Source organism: Bradysia coprophila, unplaced genomic scaffold, assembly GCF_014529535.1.
Source record: "Bradysia coprophila strain Holo2 unplaced genomic scaffold, BU_Bcop_v1 contig_232, whole genome shotgun sequence".
In the NCBI taxonomy this organism is placed as follows: Eukaryota; Metazoa; Arthropoda; class Insecta; order Diptera; family Sciaridae; genus Bradysia; species Bradysia coprophila.
In genome coordinates, this window is record NW_023503493.1 from 16,313,978 (window position 1) to 16,340,495 (window position 26,518).

At 38.2% G+C, this 26,518-nt stretch overlaps 2 protein-coding genes across 3 annotated transcripts; one reads left to right on the forward strand and one right to left on the reverse strand.

Moving 5' to 3' along the window:
• Positions 1–3,540: 3,540 nt before the first annotated feature.
• LOC119076981 lies at positions 3,541–5,132 on the reverse strand. The gene is made up of 3 exons (XM_037184084.1): positions 4,497–5,132; positions 4,334–4,444; positions 3,541–4,278 (listed from the first exon to the last, which is right to left on the reverse strand). Exons 1-3 carry the CDS (start codon positions 5,014–5,016, stop codon positions 3,551–3,553), a joined length of 1,359 nt encoding a protein of 452 aa, XP_037039979.1. The 5' UTR covers positions 5,017–5,132; the 3' UTR covers positions 3,541–3,550.
• Positions 5,133–12,972: 7,840 nt separating this feature from the next.
• Positions 12,973–26,510, forward strand: LOC119076975 (mucin-2-like). Of its 2 annotated transcripts, XM_037184069.1 has the most exons (4): positions 12,973–13,048; positions 13,737–14,040; positions 14,465–23,539; positions 23,945–26,510. In XM_037184069.1, exons 1-4 carry the CDS (start codon positions 13,010–13,012, stop codon positions 26,389–26,391), a joined length of 11,865 nt encoding a protein of 3,954 aa, XP_037039964.1. In that variant the 5' UTR covers positions 12,973–13,009; the 3' UTR covers positions 26,392–26,510. The 2 variants fall into 2 exon arrangements, with proteins under 2 accessions (XP_037039964.1, XP_037039963.1); XM_037184068.1 differs by having other exon boundaries at positions 14,465–26,510.
• Positions 26,511–26,518: the final 8 nt, after the last annotated feature.

Sequence of the window (26,518 nt, forward strand, 5' to 3'; positions counted from 1 at the left end):
CTCCCAATTTATCCATTTGTATACCGCATAATACAGACTGGCTATGGGTATTCGGGCGATGAACGAAGGGCTGTTTATTTTTTACCTCACGTTTTTGAACAAAATATAATAAGTGTTTGTGGAAAAGTTTGCTTACTCACTCGCCTTCGGCTCTGGATACAAACTTTCCCCTCGTGAGAAAGCAAAAATCAAATTCAATGCCCTTTACAAATATTCTACATACAGCGTCCGAAAGGGCTTTTTCGAGCTACTTTTAATGATAGAAATTACACATGTCATTCATCCTTTTAAAAATTTGATCAAAAGAACTGAAAGGTTAACCTACCGGCTGCAAGCAAGGATGAAAACAAAAATTTGTCTTTTTCTCAATAACAGAGCTAGTTATAAGGTGTTCCAGTTGATTTGTCAATGTGAATCTTTTCTCAGTATAGACAGAGTAAGTACAGTGTGTACTATGATAGTACAAGGATGAAGTCTGAAAGCGAAACAAATGAAATATTTGTTCATTAGAGGTTGTTGATAATTTGCATGCTACATGAGTCGAAAACCGTTTTTCATGTTTCAAGCACTTCTTTCGACGCTCTCAGCATGTAAATCCATTACGTAACTCAGGATAAAAACGAAAAGTCTCGTTTTCGTGTGTTTATTGACATCGGCTTCGCCTCGGATCAACAAAATTCCCACGAAAATTCTACTTTTTATGTTTTTATCCCTTAGTTATGTAAAAAACTATTTCGTAGTTTTTTTTATATTTAAACGCTGAGTAAAATGTTGAAAGTGTCAAGATCGTTACATAAAACGTTGTATGCAACTTCTGCTCTATGCTGGTTTTTATCACAAACGATATTTTTCAACTTTGGTTTGCCTCGGACAAATCTATTGCGATAAAAACCTTTATACAACGCTCGGTTGCATAATAGTTATTTTATCAACGCAGTGACGAAAATTGAAACTTATTTTCCTGTCTTTTTTTGAGAAAATACGGCACATTCGACCCTAAGGAAAACAAAAGTATCTAAATTCGAGTTGCACATAACGTTGTATGCAATAAAGAATATCAAAGAGTACCGCCACCATCATGTCGTATAATTGGACCTCTAATACAAAAAGGCTTTACAAATCCTTTATTGCACTAGTGCAATATAATTCGATCATTAGACATTGCACACAGACGCCGCGTTGCAAGTTGTAACCATCGAAATGACGTATAATTTATAAGTCAAGTTATGAGTTATGAAGTAACCTTCCTGAACTTCATGTATGAAGATGTGACCTACAACTTCCAAGGATGTTGAGGAATTTCGCGCCGTGCGATTCACAATAACCCACAAAGTGACATTTTCCTTTTACGAAATGTGTCATTTTGTCAGTTATTGTGAATGACGCGGCGCGAAATTCCTAGCAGCCGTAAGCTGATTAATAAGTTTTATACGTCATATGCTCAAACTGTCTTTTATGTCAAAAGTTATAACGAATTTCCCCTCTCTTTCGCATGAAGGTCTCTGTAGAAAAGTGATACAACATAAAGAACTGCTTCATTTGTTAATGACAGGCCTGTCACTCTAAATTTGGACTCCTTATTAAGGAATTAAGGAGGTTTTAGCACAAAAATAAGGAGAAATAAGGAAATTGTTAGTTGAAATTAAGGAAAAATGAGGAGATTTTTTTCGATAAAAATCGAAATTATTGTAAGATACAGCAATTAACATCGGAATTCCGCCTCAACTTTAAAATAAAACGTATCGTTTTTGTAAAGTTGTTTCGTAAAATTCACTTTTATCACGATGATTATTTGAATATTTTGGGCTTAGCTTTACCAATTATCACTGCGTGCGCTTCAAAATTCAAAATAAAACGCATCGCTGTTTATTTTGACGTACTTACTGCGTGAATTCTTACTTGAACCCACCGTCAAGTTTAAAACTTGCTGCGTTAGATTTAGATCTCGTTAAAGATTTTGTTTGTTATCCTGTTCGAATTTCGAAAAAATAATAAATTGGAGAAAGTATAAAAGTATAAATTTGAAAGAAGTAAGAGGGATTTTTTTGAAAGTGGACCAGGCTCCGTCGGAGCTATTTTTTGCGACAGTTTGTTCTTATGCCCAGATAGCCCTTGGTCCCAATAGTCCAAAACCGCAGTCGTTTAATTTTCGTGCTTGCGTCTTGGCTGGTGGTGAAGGTACAAAAGTCGAAAAAGGGTGTTTTTTATACGTGATTTACTGCCGCTGCAGACGATGGACACACATGTGTGGCGGCTCGTTGGATAGGTACTGTCCAGGAGACCCGGGGCAAAGACAGATATCAAATGTGTACTCAAGCACTATTCAAAAATAACAAAAAGTATGTATCAGTCAAAGGCCGGAAATTTTGATGAGCTTTATTAGATGATATTTTCTACCTGGTGACTGTTGTTATACAGATCAGTGGTTGCCCTGATAGAGGCTTAACCCAGCTCTACAATTATACCTCAATTGCCATAGAAGTGAAAGGTTTCAGGATACTTTTTTCGGTATAGAGCAAATGTCTTCCTTCACTCGAAAGCAAAATATTGATTTTAGAAAATACACGAATTATGCTGTTTTTGATGTTTGCATCCAATGATCTAACCATAAACATTCTCCAGGTGCGAGATATCACCTTTTGAAGTTCATCAAAATTTACGGCTTTTGACTGATACAATATTTTTGTTATTTTCGAACAATGGCACAGAACATGTAAGATATCTATGCTTGCCCCGGTTCTCCTGGCCAGTACCCATCCAACGAGCCGCCACACATGTGTGTCCATTGTCTGTAGCGGCAGTAAATCACGTATAAAAACACCCTTTTTTCGACTTTTGCACCTTCATCACCAGCCAAGACGCAAATATGAAAATTAAACGACAGCGGTTTTGGACTATTGGGGCCAAGGGCTATCTGGGCATATGAACAAACCGCCTAGAAAAAATAGCTCCGACGGAGCCTGGTCCACTTTCAAAAAAATCCCTCTAAGTGTAAATAAGGCTAAAACCTTGAATTGTTTGTAATAAAGACGCATGTCTGAGACAATGTTAAGGGTGATTTACATGTTAAATCAAATAGTTCTACTCGAGACTCTCGAGCCGAGAGGCGGCGTGGAACCACAAAAATATATGTTAAACCAGTCATGTTGGAACGATCATGAGCTACGAAACCACCTTTTTATTAGAATTCTTTGTGTCACATCTTAAACGAATTATTATATAATTTAAGCGTGTGAAATAATAAAAATTATTATTTTTGCCGAGTAGCGAATTTTTTTTCTTAATTTTGATTTCCGTCGATGAAATTCGCGAAAAAAAAGGATTTTCAATAAAATAAGAAGGAATAAGGAGGTTTCTATAAAAATAAGGAAAAATAAGGAAATTTGGAGGTGTGAGAGGCCTGGTTAATGCCAATGTCCTATTATTTCGGTCATTCATTCTTGTATAAGTCTGATTATCAACTGAAACCAAACGCAGTAAAGGATTCGAGATTCGGCGACCGCAAATTTTAATAGTGATTAGGAAGGCTAAATAGCAATTTGAATTTTATTTAGAAATTTATTTCGTCCTTATGCGTCAATATCACACTCAAATACCCATTGTAATAATAAATAGCATCAGTCTTATATCCAATAAAATTCCGCAAAGGACGATTGTCTCTAAATAGATTTAACTCTCCGTCACAAATAATTTTGAATTTACAATCAGCCTCATCAGCAACTTTTCTCACGACTTTCATGTCAGCAATCGCTTCCGTTTTCGTATACGACGTAAACACAATCGGAGTGTTAGAATATTTTAACATAACAGCAATGGCCTCTCTCCACGGATTATTCTGCCCGTTTTCATGTTCCGCAAATCCACAATTCAAGCTCACAATCAAGTCGGGTTCCGTGTCGATAGTCGTTGCAAATTCTTCGTATTTCATTTTTTTGTACGTCACCTTGACGGTCTTTTTTCGGTTGGATTTGTATGAAATTTCGGTGAAACCATTTTTCGTTGGCAATTCTGGTCCGATGAATACCAAATTTATGTAAAAAATAGTTGGAAGCCAATAGAATAACAGCCAGCACTCGTAGCGCGTAAATAGCGCTATTTCTGTGTTGGCACCAACAATGTGAATGGTCAGTATTGATGTGACCATCGACTTGTAGTCTTGAATTTGGTTCAGTGCATGCAATACGGTGGCTACATTGGACAGATTGCAAATGTTTGCAAAATTTTGGTACTCCTTTGATGTGGTTGGATATGTGACACCTAGGAAGTCTTGGGTATGGTCTGAAAACATGAAATAACAAAGATCTGGCCGACTAGACAACAAAAGAATTTTCACCTTTGTTCAGAAAAGCTGTCGACATTCTGTGCATTTCAAACAAATCCTTTGGAAAAGAAACATCTGTTGCTGGAACGGGTATGAATTGAACTTCATCTTCAGGAAGCTCGTCTGAAAGCGGATGTGTGATAATCGCTAAGTAATGCACTCATATAGGTCATACCTAAGCTGAAGTTGTAGCACAGGTGAAGTTCTGCGCATATTCTTAAATGGGTGTCCATATCTTCCACTCGGTGTTCTTCACAACAATAACCGACTGCAAAACATTCAGGACATGGCATCAGCGCACCCTCATGACTGTTACAAAAGCTACAGATTCGTGGAAACCAAATGAGTTCTCGTTCTCCTTCAGTGAGCTCTCGATGGAGTTTCACCACCATCAGGGTCTGGATCATAAACTTGACTTCGCGGAGTTGTAGCGCCGTTAATTCTGCTGCACTTCCGTTGATATCGATAATATGTTTCACCTTCATTTCACTCGTTATCGATGCTATGGCTCTGCAAAATTCTTTGTGTGCTGGCCAGTGGTTTTTCTGATGGTCCAAACCGCAGTACGAAATTAGTTTGCAATTTTGGCATCGAAGTAGTTTTGAGTCGAGTAAATTTTCACTGTTCGGTTTTTTGGGATGTGGACACAAACAGCAACGGAACGCTGACACTTTACGATAATTTTCATCTGCCATCACAGGAGAATTTATATTTTTTTTTTTAGTTTTACAAAAACTGTTTTATTTCAAAGATCGCAACGATCACAACAGAATTATTTGAAGTTTACGTGCAATGCAAAAATTTGTATAAAATGTCAGAAGTTGATACTTCGGGGGATACTGCGTCGATGGAAAAAGATTTTTAATTTCGAAAACAACTAGTTCTAGGCGCGAAAATTTCGAAACTTGAAGATCGAAGTTTATTTTTCTCAACTCAGTGAGGTAAAGTACAACTTTCGGTTGCATTCTAACTTCTGGTTAGCATGTCAGTATTTCAGAACGTGATGGAATTTTTCGTCAAAGGTCATAACGCACATGCACTTATAAAAATATGGACCTATATGCAATGAAAGTAGATAAGTAGGTATGGCCAGTCCATACAAGTCGGAGCACATACGGATTTGCATGGCGCCACCTCAAACGAACTCATTTATAGTGGAAATTTGCACTATAAATGAGTTCGTTTGAGGTGGCCCCATGCAAATCCGTATGTGCTCCGGCTAGAACAAAATTGAACGTTTGGCCATACCTATCCATTTACTTTCATTGCCTATATGTAAATCTTTTTGGGATTAATAGTACGCGACCGAATCGTTTTTAAAATTAAAATTAAATTCCCTCAGGGAAAACTTGAATGTATCCCCAAATAGAAGTGGAATTAAATTTTAATATTTTGGACCCTAACTTTTGACGTTTCTCTTTTACTGTACGCTGAAATGAAAATTTCATTTGCGACTGTCGACGACCACTTCTACAATTGGTTCTTAATCCTAACATAGCTTATTTTGAACCGTTGTTGCGAAGAAAATAATCTCTCGTGGGATTAAACGTGGAAATTAAAAATGGGGATTAAAATGCAAATTGCCAGTTGGCAAGATCGCCAGTTCAAAGGTTGAAACCTGACTATAGGCAGATTCGAACTTAATTAACACAAACGTCTGACTTCAAGACAATCAAATTATTGACGGAAAATTTTTAGCAACAATATTATTGTTTAGTCTATTGTATGTACAGTAATGCGATTAGATCAAAGTAGTGAGTAAATGGATTTTCATATATATATATATATATACTTTTGCGCACTAGTGCTTAAAAGTGACGTTTGGAAAAATGTAGATCCCACTCCTGTACATAAAATATTGTTGCTAACTTGTGCCTACGCACATTTTGCGCATACGATGTGTTCTTCACAAATCTTCACAAATATTGCGCAAAAGTTCCATTTAGCTACTTTTTATCACTTCTCTTTGTACAAAAATGTAATCAAAAACATTTTTTAATACTAATAGGAAGTAGACGAAAACTGTCGCAGCGCAGCTCGTTGTACACAAAGCTGAACAAAGAGAGTATCTTAATACGTTGTGATCTCAATTAAGGTACAAATAATAATTAGTCACTTGTCAGGGTATAATGCACTTCTAAAATATGTCAGCAGCGACATACTACCTGCTAATCGGCACAATTGATTTGTTCCGGAACAGCAGTTTCATATAAATAAGAACTGTTTCGTTGGTAATTCCGTATTTAAATGTATACATCCTTTAACTCTTAACGTTTATCATTATTGAATTCAAATAACAAAATGCGACGCACGATCATTGCAACAGTTATTTCATTTATTATCGTCGATATGTTAACGGTGGAATCGGGACTGGCCCTGTCTGAACACAGCTTCAAGCCAACAATAAAGGGTACGAAATGTAGAGATTTGGGTGGGGAGTGTATTAATTGTTGTCCGAAAAATATACGACATTTGGGCGCTAGTGCAACAGATTGTTCAAAATCGACGGAATGTTGTGTTTGGTTGCGAATAAACTGACATTGATTGTTGTGAACAATGTATACGTAATATTACAATAAAAGTCATCAATAAATTTGGATTCATTATCGATTTGTTTTTCAATTCGCATACTTTTGAAAATTTGTTTTTCTCCCTGCGTCACTAGAAAACTCATTTACTTTGGAAATAAGTTTGTAATAAATATTATGCACCCGTGTCCAAATGTTTATTTCGACGAGTTGGTGTTTGCCGAAGGCGCGGATCATAATCCAATTCGTCAAAATAAACATTTTCAGAAAATCGCTTCAATTTATTGGTTTCATCAGTAATCATTTGAGTTAAATGCTCTCTCTCTCTCTAGGAAGGGATCTAACTGTGACATAAGGCGTAAGTCAAATAAGCTTCAATTCATTGGTTTCATCAGCAATCATTTGAGTTAAATGCTCTCTCTCTCTCTCTCTCTCTCTCTCTCTCTCTCTCTCTCTCTCTCTCTCTAGGAAGGGATCTAACTGTGACATAAGGCGTAAGTCAAATAAGGGGAGAGATTCTTATCAACGAAATGATAATCTACGCCATTATTCGTATAAACTTATATGTCAGAGAGAGCTTTTTTCTCCTTTGTTACGATCTGTCAGTTATCTATTTTGCGATTTAGTATGGAAATGAAAACTAAAATTGAGATATCTTTGCTGTTTTAAGTGGTTTTTCATATTTTTTTGGACCAAAATGTTTTAAAGTGTGTTTGGAATCGATTGACATTAACAAAATAATAAAATAGAAAAAAATATTTTCACACAATCTGTTAATGTCAATCGATTCGAAACACATTTTAAAACATTTTGGTCAAAAAAAAAATATGAAAAACCACTTAAAACAGCAAAGATATCTCAATTTTAGTTTTCATTTCCATACTAAATAGCAAAATAGAAAAACTGACAGATCGTAACAAAGGAGAAAAAAGCTCTCTCTGACGTATAAATTTATACGATCAATGGCGTGGATTGACCTCTTTGTTTTTTTCATTATTCGAAATAGAAGAATTATAGAATTCAAGAGAATTGTTTTTGTTTATTGTCACTAAACTATTGAAGTTGAATATTTCAAAGGAAAATGAATTTCTTCCAAAATATTTACAATGATTAGCTTAGAAGAAATCTGTCTGCTATTTTCCCGCAAAAACTAAAGTTGATACGCAACTTCTACGAACATTCCTATATACTGAGAAAATTTAAATGCTTTCGATGATTTCAGACTTATCGCTCTGACATCACCTTGCAAATGGAAAACAATAAAACATAATCTGTTCTGTTCAGTCATAAAATATAGATGAATGGAACAAGAAATTAAGTATTTGCAATAAAAATTATTTATCTTTTTTATTTGTTTGCATTGTGGATTCCAACTTTGAATACTATACGACTTTCTCGCGTCGTCAGTCTGAACATCATTTTGTTGATGCGATTTTGAATTTCTTATCTTCGTATCATTGTACACTCGATCACATGCATTGAGTTATAGACACAATTAACTTAATAAACAATGCGCTGTATACCTGCACTGTGAATTGATAAATGATGCAGGTAGCATAACGTATACCGGATGGTAAATATATCAAATATACTCAGAGTACCTAATGAGTACGAAAAATTTTTATTGTGCAGGATTGTGATTGCTCATTTTATTGATGATCATCAAATCAACTATGTAACAACAGGTCATATAAAGATAATAAATCAGCTGTAAAATTTCCGGCAATATCACATCAGATTAATTGGGAAGGTGTCGACAATTTCATTTCAGTTGAAATAGTGGACATTTATATAAAACTTTTTCGCGAAATTTCAATTAGCCATAACTAATGATTGACTGTGATCATTTTTGGACGTTATTTTAAATCAACTTATTTAGATTGAGATTAAACAAAACCGTCGAAATACGACATTTTCGAGATATTGTTGCGAAGAATTTCTTGCTTCAGTATGACCGGCAAACAAGAGAAGAAAACTATCCTCAAAATTCGCAGACATATTCTTACTTTTACCCAAAAAAAATCTCTGGTTAAGGCCAGTTCATACTCGCATAGATTTTTGTGATATATGCGACCATGAACTGGCCTTAACAGAGTTTTTTGTATATCAAAAATGGGTAATAGATTAAACAAAATATTTGTATGAATCACCTTAAATTACTTCTATATTTGTGATATGTTTGCAAGATTGCTGGCTGTGAAAAGTAAGAGCTTCACTAAAGCATGTAATCTTAGATAAACATGTTTGATGCGTTAGTTTGAACCATAGCTCAGTGAATTCGTTGAATAATTGCGAGTACAAATGTAAGTACTGCTTTAGCCCAAGTCATTTCTGATCGACAAGAGAAATTGCAAAGAGGTTACTATCCACTTTTGTAAAAAATATTGTCGGCAAATTGAAAGCGATTTCGTTTCGATTTGTGATAGGTTTCTCTTTGCGCCCTTTCCTGCTGGCTTCATTGCCACGAGTTAAATATAAAACGATTCTGTTCCTCACATGTCTCGAAAACACATGTTCACTTGATTGAAAGTACGCATTGAGTGTAGTGTTGTGTTGACGATAGCTAAATGTTTTGTGAGCAAGTGAATGTATGTTTACAGTAATTTCATTTGTTAAATTATTTTTATTTTTATACCAGGGGGCTGCTGCCCCTGGACCCCGCGCTTTTCGGCATTTTGGTGTTTCTACGGCAAATTTTGTTGATAACTCAACAGTTTCAATTTCAAACAAATGTTCTGCGCGAAAAACAAAAAATAGCAAATTTACAAATTAATTAAACGACATATATAAAAAGAGAAAAAGTCGTGTCAAAAACGAACAATATAGACGGAAAGTAGACGTTAGAGTTTGGTTACAGTAGAAGAAAATAAACAAAAAAAAGAACAAAAATTAAATAAAAACTAAATTGACTCACATTAACACGCACCGGATAGTCACACCAACTCGCTTGCAAAATCCTAGAAATAAAACAGTAAAAAGGAAACGTAAAAGAGACAAAAGACTCTGATCACATGGGTGGCAGCACGCCCAATCGAAATCTACAACGATGTAAAATATGCCATACTAGCGTCATTAAACTTTGCCGCCGATGGTAGCCCCCTAATTTAAAGTTTAATTAAAATTATGTTTTGTTTCGGACCAAAAATACAAATCTTCCGCAGTATTTGGCATAAATAATAGTATGCATCACTCGGGACAAAAGTAAAAAAATTAAAATCGTGTGATTGCCGCCCTTGCCTGCGGCGCGGGCTGCAAACTTCACACGTTTGATTTTTTTTTACTTTCGCCCCTTGTTATGCAATAGTTATTTGTGTATCTGTTTTGGACGATTGTTTTTAGGCAAGTCCAAAACAGATACACAAATAACTATTTCATGTAAGGGGTCGAAAACCTGAGAAAAATATCGAAACTCCCTCATTTTCGGCCCCGACACATGAAAAATACTATTGTATGCTTGCTAAGAGGACCGAAAGTAAAGCTGTCAATTCGCGGGGCGAAAGCTCTCGCTTTCGCCCCTTGAACTGACATTTCTTTACTTTCGGTCCTCTTAGCAAGCATACAAAACTTAATACGTAACTCTTTCGGCCTACTCAATCGATATGTAAATAACTAATATCTTTCCGTCAAAAGTACAGAAAAGACGAATTTTCGCGTGAATTTTGTGCATCCGAGGCAAAGCTGAGGTCAATAAGAACGCGAAAACGTGACTTTTAGTTTTCGGCCGAGCAACGTACAATATTATTTATCATGCTGGGGGCACCGAAACAAATGCTTCATTGATGAAATAACCAGTTTTCGGTGCAGAAGCATGTAAAATTTGTGTTAAAGGCGTCATTATAACATCACAGTAAATATTACTCATTATCGCATACAAGACATTTTCGGTTTGTTTTTGTTAGCTGAGTTAATTGTCCCATCCATCGCATAGTAGAGCTGTACATTTTCAATGTTGTTGTCGTCACAGTTTTCTAATTTTATCTTATCGATAAATTAAGTTAAGCTGATTAAACAGAACATTTGGGTGGTAAATAAATGTTGCAAATTTGCTCTTTTTGCTAACAATTGAAAGAAAAATTGGATACAAGGTTGACTGCAGAAAAAGTACTTTCCGATACTTTCAATGTAAAGCTTCGAGTTCCAGAGATTGCCAAGAGTTCTTAACATTAGATTATCAAATTCTCAAAGCTTTTTGCATTTACTTATACTATACAAAGTTCTGAAGGTACAGGCTAGGTCACTGACAAATGTGACTGACACCCAGGGACGCCGACTTGTGGTTGGGAGTAGTGGTGCTCATACAACAAGCGAATCTGGGAGTAGTGGTGCTCTTTCAAGTAAAACTGGAAAGATGTAGTGGTGCTCATCATTCGAGTGGTGGTGCCCGAGCCTCGGTTGTCCTTAGAAGTCGGCGCCCCCCGTGGAGTAGACTACAGATTGCCTGTTTCAGAAGCCCCATTGACTTATTCATTTTTCTTTATTATCAACCCACAGAAACCTGAAACCCACAGAAATAGACTTGCTGAAATTTCTTCTTGACTAACCATTCTAAGAAGATACATCTTAGGATCCTAATTTTTCTATCGAAGAGATGTGTTGCATGAGATCAGCTTCTGAGGTCAAATAAGGAAGAATAAATGAAAATATTTTATTTCCCAATTTTGCAGGTTTCGGCGGATAAAGTAAATTCCTCGTTCAAAGCGCATGACTACAGCACTTTTATGGATTTTTAGGATTCTTGAATCGAATTTACATTGGTTACTGAAGATTTGTTACTTTATATGGTCCAACCCATAACCACGTGATAGATAGATAGATATACGTTTATTAAGCATTTGCTATATTTATAACTTATAAGTGACTGACATATAACTTATATATTCGGATTTATAAGTTCAGTTATAGGAGAATGGAGTTTAGAAAATAAGGGTAATATATATTAAACACTTGTCACGAAGAAGTCGAGGCTTGCCGAGTGTGTACTCTATTTTATTACATAAGCGAAAACGAGACAACAACATAGACCTGAAGTGTAATTTTTGAATTATTCTTCTAGTTAAGTAATTTTGACATCCGAACATCGAGCGTATGTTATAAAATCTATTACAATTTAGTACTTTTCTTCATAAAAAGACTGCTGTCACTTAATTATTTTTTCATGAGCAAACTTCACTGCTGTGACTTTTCATGGGAATGAATCAATGTGAAGTTGTAACAAAAAAAAAATAGTACAGTGAGATTGAAGTACTATAAAAAAATGTGGCGCCTCTACAGGCCAACCGGCTAGGCGAATAGCATAAACGTCATTTGCGCAAACTCTCTATTGAATATTATGATTAAAAACATTAAAACTAATATTTCGCTTGAACGGCCTAGTCGAGACATTTAGCATTTGGTAGAAAATGGATTTGTTTAAACGAAAGTCACAAGGTCATAAAAAAATCTAGACGTGGTAAGATTACACCTATCCTTGTTGTTGTGGAACTCATTTGCTTTGTGTGATGCAGTCATAAAAACCGTGAAATCCTAGGTACTTATTATTTGAGTTTGTAATGTGGACTCTCCATAAGTCGGAAAGCAACTGGTACATTGCTCCTATTTCCAAGAAGGCATAGCTTTCTATACCGTCGCTTCATAAATTTTTGCTAGACATTGTAAAATATTGAGATGTTGGAATATCAATACAACATTATCTACAACGAGTTATCTTGCTCTATCCACACAGACATTATTTTCAAAATGTGTGCGAAAAATGTTTACTGCTCGCCTGCACAACAAAATATATCACAACTGAATGACAAAGTCTATTTTACATGTTCATGCACTCCCGATCTACCTCTACCTGTTATTTCATTGAGATTTTCAACAATCACTCCAAACATGTCAACATCCTTTAAAATCAAAATCTTTTTCCGGAAAAACTTAACTTTGTCGGTCGGTGACAAAACACATTAATAGCAAATAAACATCACAATCAAATCATTTATCAGCAAACGACGAATCTTGCCTTTATTATTATCTTAATTCTAGGTGATTTGTTTCATGTGCATTCTTATTGTTTGTCAAGAAAAAATAAGATAAGTGATAAGAGTCCCTCAATGTACCGTGATATAATGCATGAGCTTTAACCAGAGAAAAGCTCAGTAACGAAACGAAATTCAACATGGAAACTCGAATTTTATTATTAACCACGATAATTTTGGTAATTGACAATTAATTTTTATTTTGTGAGCAACAACGATAACCCGTTCACACATGTATTGGATAAACTGTAATCGATGATTTTAGAAATTAAATCGAAATCAAACGAGTGCGTTCTAATTATTTTTTTCGGTTTATATTCAATTTTCTAAGGAAACAAATTTGTTAATTTTCTTCATTTTACTCGTGCCTTTTGAAATTAGTCAGAAACTTTATTTTCCGGACATGTAAGAGATTCATATCCGAAGGTCTGTGTTAAAATTGAAAGTTTAAGCGCGTACAACAATTCTCTTTCATTGCGAAACAACTTTCAATACCATCTAACTTCATATAAATAGGAATTCGATTTTGGTTGGAAATGATTAGTAACTTAAATGCATAAGACTGAGGTGCACACAATCTTAATGGGAAAAAGGACTATTTGAAAGTATTTTTTCCGAGTGCTCCTGCCTGGTATTAAATTATGATATCAAACCAATTAATTGATCATTAATTTTGCTGCTGTTGTATGTGTGAAGGTTGGACTTTCGTGTGTTATTTGAATTATCCAACATTTTAATACTTGATTGTGCGATAACGTATGCAAGAGGTGATTAAAACGATTAAAAGATAAATTTTGAGAAGCAATACAATTAGTGGACTATTAGAAAAACTCAATTTCCTAACTAAGAAAATGTTTCGATTTGTAGCATCTTGCAAATATACAAGCTGTACCAATTCAAAATCAGATCACAACACCCATCGATTGTAAGGGAAAAGACTTTTATTGTATCAACTCAAAACAATTCCTACTTTGCTTTGATGTTTACCATAATGGTCAAACTCAAACGTATGGCAATGAAGCGCAAGAATGTTTTGGACCACTATTCTGCGACAATTCTCAACAATTCGAATGTTCTTCGGAAACTGATCCAGCCATCACCACATCACAACCGCCACCTAGTCAAACAACATCGGGACCGATATCCCCAACTGAAACTACAATAATAAGTGGTAAGAAAAATAATAAAAGCAACAAATAACTGACATTTTCTAGAACGAATTGCATAAATTTAGTGCACTCAGTTAGTTTTCTTGGTCATTCCTACAAATCCTGAAAATTATACTACTTTTTTAGCAGTGGCAATCCCTCAGTAGCAATTAAACTACTTTTATTAAGGTGGTGAAAGAATCAAGTAGAATTTGGAACTTAAATATACATTAAAGCGTAGTCAGTCAAAATGTAGAAGTGTTTATAGAGTACAAAGAAATAATGTGTGAATTTGACACATAGAGCTGAGAGTTTGTTTGCTAGAGAGAGTGTTGGCAGTGGAAAATAAAAATTATCACACGTCCACATTATAATTATTAGAGTTAATGCTAAATAAATATATACTGCTTATTTTTTATTCTAAAATTTAGACTTTATCATCAACAGAAACATCCGCACCAATAACTGAAAGCTCAAGCACTATACCAGTAGAAACGACGCCATCAGCAACTGAAATCACAAGCACTATCCCAATCGAAACAACGCCATCAGCAACTGAAAGCACAAGTACGATCCCAATCGAAACAACGCCATCAGTAACTGAAAGCACAAGTACTATTCCAGTCGAAACGACGCTATCAGTAACTGAAAGCACAATCACCATTCCAGTAGAAACATCGCCATCAGTAACTGAAAGCTCAAGCACTATTCCAGTAGAAACAACGCCATCAGTAACTGAAACCACAATCACGATTCCAGTCGAAACATCGCCATCAGTAACTGAAATCACAAGCACAATTCCAGTCGAAACATCACCACCAATAACTGAAACCACAATCAGGATTCCAGTCGAAACATCGCCATCAGTAACTGAAACCACAAGCACTATTCCAGTCGAAACATCGCCTCCAATAACTCAAATCACAACAACTATTCCAGTCGAAACATCGTCGCCAATAACTGAAAGCACAAGTACTATTCCAGTCGAAACATCGCCATCAGTAACTGAAATCACAAGCACGATTCCAGTCGAAACATCGCCATCAGTAACTGAAAGCTCAAGCACTATTCCAGTCGAAACATCGCCACCAATAACTGAAAGCACAAGCATTATTCCAATCGAAACAACGCCATCAGTAACTGAAAGCACAAGTACTATTACAGTTGAAACATCGACACCAATAACAGAAATCACAAGCACGATTCCAGTAGAAACGACGCCATCAGTAACTGAAAGCTCAAGCACTATTCCAGTCGAAACATCGCCACCAATAACTGAAAGCACAAGCACTATTCTAGTCGAAACATCGCCTCCAATAACTGAAACCACAATCACGATTCCAGTCGAAACATCGCCATCAGTAACTGAAATCACAAGCACGATTCCAGTCGAAACATCGCCTCCAATAACTCAAATCACAACAACTATTCCAGTCGAAACATCGTCACCAATAACTGAAAGCACAAGTACTATTCCAGTCGAAACATCGCCATCAGTAACTGAAATCACAAGCACGATTCCAGTCGAAACATCGCCATCAGTAACTGAAAGCTCAAGCACTATTCCAGTCGAAACATCGCCACCAATAACTGAAAGCACAAGCATTATTCCAATCGAAACAACGCCATCAGTAACTGAAAGCACAAGTACTATTACAGTTGAAACATCGACACCAATAACAGAAATCACAAGCACGATTCCGGTAGAAACGACGCCATCAGTAACTGAAAGCTCAAGCACTATTCCAGTCGAAACATCGCCACCAATAACTGAAAGCACAAGCACTATTCTAGTCGAAACATCGCCTCCAATAACTGAAACCACAATCACGATTCCAGTCGAAACATCGCCATCAGTAACTGAAATCACAAGCACTATTCCAGTCGAAACATCGCCTCCAATAACTCAAATCACAACAACTATTCCAGTCGAAACATCGCCACCAATAACTGAAATCACAAACACTATTCCAGTCGAAACATCGCCATCAGTAACTGAAATCACAAGCACGATTCCAGTCGAAACATCGCCACCAATAACTGAAAGCTCAAGTACTATTCCAGTCGAAACATCGCCTCCAATAACTCAAACCACAATCACGATTCCAGTCGAAACATCGCCATCAGTAACTGAAAGCTCAAGCACTATTCCAGTCGAAACATCGCCATCAGTAACTGAAATCACAAGCACTATTCCAGTCGAAACATCACCACCAATAACTCAAACCACAATAACGATTCCAGTCGAAACATCGCCATCAGTAACTGAAAGCTCAAGCACTATTCCAGTCGAAACATTGCCATCAGTAACTGAAAGCTCAAGCACTATTCCAGTCGAAACATCGCCACCAATAACTGAAAGCACAAGCACTATTCCAATCGAAACAACGCCATCAGTAACTGAAAGCACAAGTACTATTACAGTCGAAACATCGCCACCAATAACAGAAATCACAAGCACGATTCCAGTAGAAACGACGCCATCAGTAACTGAAAGCTCAAGCACTATTCCAGTCGAAACATCGTCTCCAATAACTCAAATAACAACAACTATTCCAGTCGAAACATCGCCACCAGTAACTGAAAGCACAAGTACTATTCCAGTCGAAACATCGCCATCAGTAACTGAACTCACAAGCACGATTCCAGTCGAAACATCGCCACCAATAACTGAAAGCACAAGCACTATTAAAGTCGAAACATCGCCACCAATAACTGAAAGCACAAGCACTATTCCAATCGAAACAACGCCATCAGTAACTGAAAGCACAAGTACTATTACAGTCGAAACATCGCCACCAATAACAGAAATCACAAGCACGATTCCAGTAGAAACGACGCCATCAGTAACTGAAAGCTCAAGCACTATTCCAGTCGAAACATCGCCACCAATAACTGAAAGCACAAGCACTATTCCAGTCGAAACATCGCCTCCAATAACTCAAATCACAACAACTATTCCAGTCGAAACATCGCCACCAATAACTGAAAGCACAAGTACTATTCCAGTCGAAACATCGTCATCAGTAACTGAACTCACAAGCACGATTCCAGTCGAAACATCGCCATCAGTAACTGAAAGCTCAAGTACTATTCCAGTCGAAACATCGCCACCAATAACAGAAATCACAAGCACGATTCCAGTAGAAACGACGCCATCAGTAACTGAAAGCTCAACAACTATTCCAGTCGAAACATCGCAACCAATAACTGAAAGCACAAGTACTATTCCAGTCGAAACATCGCCATCAGTAACTGAAAGCACAATCACTATTCCAGTCGAAACATCGCCTACAATAACTGAAATCACAAACACTATTCCAGTCGAAACATCGCCTCCAATAACTCAAATCACAACAACTATTCCAGTCGAAACATCGCCACCAGTAACTGAAAGCACAAGTACTATTCCAGTCGAAACATCGCCATCAGTAACTGAACTCACAAGCACGATTCCAGTCGAAACATCGCCACCAATAACTGAAAGCACAAGCACTATTCCAGTCGAAACATCGCCACCAATAACTGAAAGCACAAGCACTATTCCAGTCGAAACATCGCCACCAATAACTGAAAGCACAAGCACTATTCCAATCGAAACAACGCCATCAGTAACTGAAAGCACAAGTACTATTACAGTCGAAACATCGCCACCAATAACAGAAATCACAAGCACGATTCCAGTAGATACGACGCCATCAGTAACTGAAAGCTCAAGCACTATTCCAGTCGAAACATCGCCACCAATAACTGAAACCACAAGCACTATTCCAGTCGAAACATCGCCTCCAATAACTCAAATCACAACAACTATTCCAGTCGAAACATCGCCACCAATAACTGAAAGCCCAAGTACTATTCCAGTCGAAACATCGTCATCAGTAACTGAACTCACAAGCACGATTCCAGTCGAAACATCGCCATCAGTAACTGAAAGCTCAAGTACTATTCCAGTCGAAACATCGCAACCAATAACTGAAAGCACAAGCACTATTCCAATCGAAACAACGCCATCAGTAACTGAAAGTACAAGTACTATTACAGTCGAAACATCGCCACCAATAACAGAAATGACAAGCACGATTCCAGTAGAAACGACGCCATCAGTAACTGAAAGCTCAAGCACTATTCCAGTCGAAACATCGCCACCAATAACTGAAAGCACAAGCACTATTCCAGTCGAAACATCGCCACCAATAACTGAAAGCACAAGCACTATTCCAGTCGAAACATCGCCACCAATAACTGAAAGCACAAGCACTATTCCAATCGAAACAACGCCATCAGTAACTGAAAGCACAAGTACTATTACAGTCGAAACATCGCCACCAATAACAGAAATCACAAGCACGATTCCAGTAGAAACGACGCCATCAGTAACTGAAAGCTCAAGCACTATTCCAGTCGAAACATCGCCACCAATAACTGAAAGCACAAGCACTATTCCAGTCGAAACATCGCCTCCAATAACTCAAATCACAACAACTATTCCAGTCGAAACATCGCCACCAATAACTGAAAGCACAAGTACTATTCCAGTCGAAACATCGTCATCAGTAACTGAACTCACAAGCACGATTCCAGTCGAAACATCGCCATCAGTAACTGAATACTCAAGCACTATTCCAGTCGAAACATCGCCACCAATAACAGAAATCACAAGCACGATTCCAGTCGAAACATCGCCATCAGTAACTGAAAGCTCAAGCACTATTCCAGTCGAAACATCGCCACCAATAACTGAAAGCACAAGCACTATTCCAATCGAAACAACGCCATCAGTAACTGAAAGCACAAGTACTATTAGAGTTGAAACATCGACACCAATAACAGAAATCACAAGCACGATTCCGGTAGAAACGACGCCATCAGTAACTGAAAGCTCAAGCACTATCCCAATCGAAACAACGCCATCAGCAACTGAAAGCACAAGTACGATCCCAATCGAAACAACGCCATCAGTAACTGAAAGCACAAGTACTATTCCAGTCGAAACGACGCTATCAGTAACTGAAAGCACAATCACCATTCCAGTAGAAACATCGCCATCAGTAACTGAAAGCTCAAGCACTATTCCAGTAGAAACAACGCCATCAGTAACTGAAACCACAATCACGATTCCAGTCGAAACATCGCCATCAGTAACTGAAATCACAAGCACAATTCCAGTCGAAACATCACCACCAATAACTGAAACCACAATCAGGATTCCAGTCGAAACATCGCCATCAGTAACTGAAACCACAAGCACTATTCCAGTCGAAACATCGCCTCCAATAACTCAAATCACAACAACTATTCCAGTCGAAACATCGTCGCCAATAACTGAAAGCACAAGTACTATTCCAGTCGAAACATCGCCATCAGTAACTGAAATCACAAGCACGATTCCAGTCGAAACATCGCCATCAGTAACTGAAAGCTCAAGCACTATTCCAGTCGAAACATCGCCACCAATAACTGAAAGCACAAGCATTATTCCAATCGAAACAACGCCATCAGTAACTGAAAGCACAAGTACTATTACAGTTGAAACATCGACACCAATAACAGAAATCACAAGCACGATTCCAGTAGAAACGACGCCATCAGTAACTGAAAGCTCAAGCACTATTCCAGTCGAAACATCGCCACCAATAACTGAAAGCACAAGCACTATTCTAGTCGAAACATCGCCTCCAATAACTGAAACCACAATCACGATTCCAGTCGAAACATCGCCATCAGTAACTGAAATCACAAGCACGATTCCAGTCGAAACATCGCCTCCAATAACTCAAATCACAACAACTATTCCAGTCGAAACATCGTCACCAATAACTGAAAGCACAAGTACTATTCCAGTCGAAACATCGCCATCAGTAACTGAAATCACAAGCACGATTCCAGTCGAAACATCGCCATCAGTAACTGAAAGCTCAAGCACTATTCCAGTCGAAACATCGCCACCAATAACTGAAAGCACAAGCATTATTCCAATCGAAACAACGCCATCAGTAACTGAAAGCACAAGTACTATTACAGTTGAAACATCGACACCAATAACAGAAATCACAAGCACGATTCCGGTAGAAACGACGCCATCAGTAACTGAAAGCTCAAGCACTATTCCAGTCGAAACATCGCCACCAATAACTGAAAGCACAAGCACTATTCTAGTCGAAACATCGCCTCCAATAACTGAAACCACAATCACGATTCCAGTCGAAACATCGCCATCAGTAACTGAAATCACAAGCACTATTCCAGTCGAAACATCGCCTCCAATAACTCAAATCACAACAACTATTCCAGTCGAAACATCGCCACCAATAACTGAAATCACAAACACTATTCCAGTCGAAACATCGCCATCAGTAACTGAAATCACAAGCACGATTCCAGTCGAAACATCGCCACCAATAACTGAAAGCTCAAGTACTATTCCAGTCGAAACATCGCCTCCAATAACTCAAACCACAATCACGATTCCAGTCGAAACATCGCCATCAGTAACTGAAAGCTCAAGCACTATTCCAGTCGAAACATCGCCATCAGTAACTGAAATCACAAGCACTATTCCAGTCGAAACATCACCACCAATAACTCAAACCACAATAACGATTCCAGTCGAAACATCGCCATCAGTAACTGAAAGCTCAAGCACTATTCCAGTCGAAACATTGCCATCAGTAACTGAAAGCTCAAGCACTATTCCAGTCGAAACATCGCCACCAATAACTGAAAGCACAAGCACTATTCCAATCGAAACAACGCCATCAGTAACTGAAAGCACAAGTACTATTACAGTCGAAACATCGCCACCAATAACAGAAATCACAAGCACGATTCCAGTAGAAACGACGCCATCAGTAACTGAAAGCTCAAGCACTATTCCAGTCGAAACATCGTCTCCAATAACTCAAATAACAACAACTATTCCAGTCGAAACATCGCCACCAGTAACTGAAAGCACAAGTACTATTCCAGTCGAAACATCGCCATCAGTAACTGAACTCACAAGCACGATTCCAGTCGAAACATCGCCACCAATAACTGAAAGCACAAGCACTATTAAAGTCGAAACATCGCCACCAATAACTGAAAGCACAAGCACTATTCCAATCGAAACAACGCCATCAGTAACTGAAAGCACAAGTACTATTACAGTCGAAACATCGCCACCAATAACAGAAATCACAAGCACGATTCCAGTAGAAACGACGCCATCAGTAACTGAAAGCTCAAGCACTATTCCAGTCGAAACATCGCCACCAATAACTGAAAGCACAAGCACTATTCCAGTCGAAACATCGCCTCCAATAACTCAAATCACAACAACTATTCCAGTCGAAACATCGCCACCAATAACTGAAAGCACAAGTACTATTCCAGTCGAAACATCGTCATCAGTAACTGAACTCACAAGCACGATTCCAGTCGAAACATCGCCATCAGTAACTGAAAGCTCAAGTACTATTCCAGTCGAAATATCGCCACCAATAACAGAAATCACAAGCACGATTCCAGTAGAAACGACGCCATCAGTAACTGAAAGCTCAACAACTATTCCAGTCGAAACATCGCAACCAATAACTGAAAGCACAAGTACTATTCCAGTCGAAACATCGCCATCAGTAACTGAAAGCACAATCACTATTCCAGTCGAAACATCGCCTACAATAACTGAAATCACAAACACTATTCCAGTCGAAACATCGCCTCCAATAACTCAAATCACAACAACTATTCCAGTCGAAACATCGCCACCAGTAACTGAAAGCACAAGTACTATTCCAGTCGAAACATCGCCATCAGTAACTGAACTCACAAGCACGATTCCAGTCGAAACATCGCCACCAATAACTGAAAGCACAAGCACTATTCCAGTCGAAACATCGCCACCAATAACTGAAAGCACAAGCACTATTCCAGTCGAAACATCGCCACCAATAACTGAAAGCACAAGCACTATTCCAATCGAAACAACGCCATCAGTAACTGAAAGCACAAGTACTATTACAGTCGAAACATCGCCACCAATAACAGAAATCACAAGCACGATTCCAGTAGATACGACGCCATCAGTAACTGAAAGCTCAAGCACTATTCCAGTCGAAACATCGCCACCAATAACTGAAACCACAAGCACTATTCCAGTCGAAACATCGCCTCCAATAACTCAAATCACAACAACTATTCCAGTCGAAACATCGCCACCAATAACTGAAAGCCCAAGTACTATTCCAGTCGAAACATCGTCATCAGTAACTGAACTCACAAGCACGATTCCAGTCGAAACATCGCCATCAGTAACTGAAAGCTCAAGTACTATTCCAGTCGAAACATCGCAACCAATAACTGAAAGCACAAGCACTATTCCAATCGAAACAACGCCATCAGTAACTGAAAGTACAAGTACTATTACAGTCGAAACATCGCCACCAATAACAGAAATGACAAGCACGATTCCAGTAGAAACGACGCCATCAGTAACTGAAAGCTCAAGCACTATTCCAGTCGAAACATCGCCACCAATAACTGAAAGCACAAGCACTATTCCAGTCGAAACATCGCCACCAATAACTGAAAGCACAAGCACTATTCCAGTCGAAACATCGCCACCAATAACTGAAAGCACAAGCACTATTCCAATCGAAACAACGCCATCAGTAACTGAAAGCACAAGTACTATTACAGTCGAAACATCGCCACCAATAACAGAAATCACAAGCACGATTCCAGTAGAAACGACGCCATCAGTAACTGAAAGCTCAAGCACTATTCCAGTCGAAACATCGCCACCAATAACTGAAAGCACAAGCACTATTCCAGTCGAAACATCGCCTCCAATAACTCAAATCACAACAACTATTCCAGTCGAAACATCGCCACCAATAACTGAAAGCACAAGTACTATTCCAGTCGAAACATCGTCATCAGTAACTGAACTCACAAGCACGATTCCAGTCGAAACATCGCCATCAGTAACTGAATACTCAAGCACTATTCCAGTCGAAACATCGCCACCAATAACAGAAATCACAAGCACGATTCCAGTCGAAACATCGCCATCAGTAACTGAAAGCTCAAGCACTATTCCAGTCGAAACATCGCCACCAATAACTGAAAGCACAAGCACTATTCCAATCGAAACAACGCCATCAGTAACTGAAAGCACAAGTACTATTAGAGTTGAAACATCGACACCAATAACAGAAATCACAAGCACGATTCCGGTAGAAACGACGCCATCAGTAACTGAAAGCTCAAGCACTATTCCAGTCGAAACATCGCCACCAATAACTGAAAGCACAAGCACTATTCCAATCGAAACAACGCCATCAGTAACTGAAAGCACAAGTACTATTACAGTCGAAACATCGCCACCAATAACAGAAATCACAAGCACGATTCCAGTAGAAACGACGCCATCAGTAACTGAAAGCTCAAGCACTATTCCAGTCGAAACATCGCCACCAATAACTGAAAGCACAAGCACTATTCCAGTCGAAACATCGCCACCAATAACTGAAAGCACAAGTACTATTCCAGTCGAAACATCGTCATCAGTAACTGAACTCACAAGCACGATTCCAGTCGAAACATCGCCATCAGTAACTGAAAGCTCAAGTACTATTCCAGTCGAAACATCGCCACCAATAACAGAAAGCATAAGCACTATTGCAATCGAAACAACGCCATCAGTAACTGAAAGCACAAGTACTATTACAGTCGAAACATCGCCACCAATAACAGAAATCACAAGCACGATTCCAGTAGAAACGACGCCATCAGTAACTGAAAGCTCAACAACTATTCCAGTCGAAACAACGTCATCAATAACTGAAAGCACAAGTACTATTACAGTCGAAACATCGCCACCAATAACAGAAATGACAAGCACGATTCCAGTAGAAACGACGCCATCAGTAACTGAAAGCTCAAGCACTATTCCAGTCGAAACATCGCCACCAATAACTGAAACCACAAGCACTATTCCAGTCGAAACATCGCCTCCAATAACTCAAATCACAACAACTATTCCAGTCGAAACATCGCCACCAATAACTGAAAGCACAAGTACTATTCCAGTCGAAACATCGCCATCAGTAACTGAAAGCACAATCACTATTCCAGTCGAAACATCGCCTCCAATAACTGAAATCACAAACACTATTCCAGTCGAAACATCGCCATCAGTAACTGAAAGCACAAGCACTATTCCAGTCGAAGCATCACCACCAATAACTGAAACCTCAAGCACTATTCCAGTAGAAACAACACCATCAGTAACTGAAACAACAATCACGATTCCAGTCGAAACATCGCCACCAATAACTGAAATCACAAGCACTATTCCAGTCGAAACATCGCCTCCAATAACTGAAATCACAAACACAATTCCAGTCGAAACATCGACTCTAAAAACTGAAATAGCAAACACTATTCCAGTCGAAACTTCGCCATCAGTAACTGAAAGCTCAAGCACTATTCCAGTAGAAACAACGCTATCAGTAACTGAAACCACAATCACGATTCCAGTCGAAACTTCGCCACCAATAACTGAAAGCATAAGTACTATTCCAGTCGAAACATCGCCATCAGTAACTGAAACCACAATCACGATTCCAGTCGAAACATCGCCATCAGTAACTGAAATCACAAGCACTATTCCATTCGAAACATCACCACCAATAACTCAAACCACAATAACGATTCCAGTCGAAACATCGCCATCAGTAACTGAAAGCTCAAGCACTATTCCAGTTGAAACGACGCCACCAATAACTGAAAGTACAAACACTATTCCAGTCGAAACATCGCCACCAATAACTGAAAGCACAAGCACTATTCCAATCGAAACAACGCCATCAGTAACTGAAAGCACAAGTACTATTCCAGTAGAAACGACGCAATCAGTAACTGAAAGCTCTAGCACTATTTCAGTAGAAACGACGCCATCAGTAACTGAAAGCTCAAGCACTATTACAGTCGAAACATCGCCGCCAATAACTGAAATCACAAACACAATTCCAGTAGAAACGATGCCATCAGTACCTCAAATAACAAGCACTATTCCCATCGAAACAACACCACCATTAACTGAAAGCACAAGTACTATTCCAGTCGAAACATCGCCATCAGTAACTGACAGCTCAAGCACTATTCCAATAGAAACAACGCCATTAGTAACTGAAAGTACTATTCCAGTTGAAACATCGGCATCAGTAACTGATAGCAACAGTTCTAGTCCAGTGAAAACATCTACGTCTATATCTGAAACCACAAGTGATACTCCAGTGACAGTTGATATGAAATGTACAACTGAGGGAGTTTTCCCTCATGTTCATGACTGCGGGAAATATTATCGCTGTATAAAGATATATGGGCTAGGGATGTATAAATATGACTTCACGTGTCCAGCAAACCACTTCTTTGATGCTACATCGGGTCAATGTTCGAAAGACAATACAGTTTGTAATGACAAAAGCACAACCGCTATTTCAGGGGAAACATCGCCGTCAGTAACTGAAAGCACCAGCTCTATTCCAGTTGAAACATCACCACCATTAACCGAAAGCACAAGCGCTATTCCAGTAAAAACAACGCCACCAATATTTGAAACCACAAGTGATGTTCCAGCGAACGGTGATATGGAATGTAGTACTGCAGGAGTTTTCCCTCATGTTCATGACTGCAGAAAATATTATCGATGTGTAAAGATATATGCGCTAGGGATGTATAAATATGACTTCACTTGTCCAGCAAACCACTTCTTTGATGCAATATCGGGTCAATGCACAAAAGACGAGAAAGTGTGCAATAATAGAAAGTTCAAATGTAATGAGGAAGGGTTTTTCGCAGATCCATTTGATTCGACAGTGTTTTACTGGTGCATAAAGAGTCTGCTCGGTGGGTTTCAACAGACACAACATGAATGTAACAAGGAAGAAATGTTTAATCCTGTCAGTAAACGCTGTGAAAAAGTAATCGATCATATGATCATGGTCTTTGAAGACTCTGATAATGAAGCAGATGTAGGCCAAGAAGATAACAGTTTCATGCACCAGTCAAATAATAGTGCAGAGGAAGATAAAGATGGTGACAGTAAAAATGAAAATAAAAACGAAGATGACGAAGACAATACAAAAGAAAGCAAAAGTGATTCAGAAGAAAAAAATGAGTCGAAAAAAGACAGTAGAGCTAAGTCAAAGAAAAAGGATTTTAAATGCACAATTGAAGGAACTTTTGCCGATCCTAAAGAAGATAGCAAATACTACATTTGCACATACAAAGGAAAAGAGAAAAACAAATTAAAAAAGATCCATATGAAATGTGAGAAAAAACATATGTTTGATGATGACGAAGGTAAATGTGTTGAGGACGACTAAAACTCTAAATGTGAGAATATGGCTTTTCAAATTCGGGTGATCGCTTAGCGTTGTAAGAAATGATTTTTTTAGGAAAATGTAAAAAAGAAATATTTTTAAATAATTAAATTTAGTTGCAATATCTTGT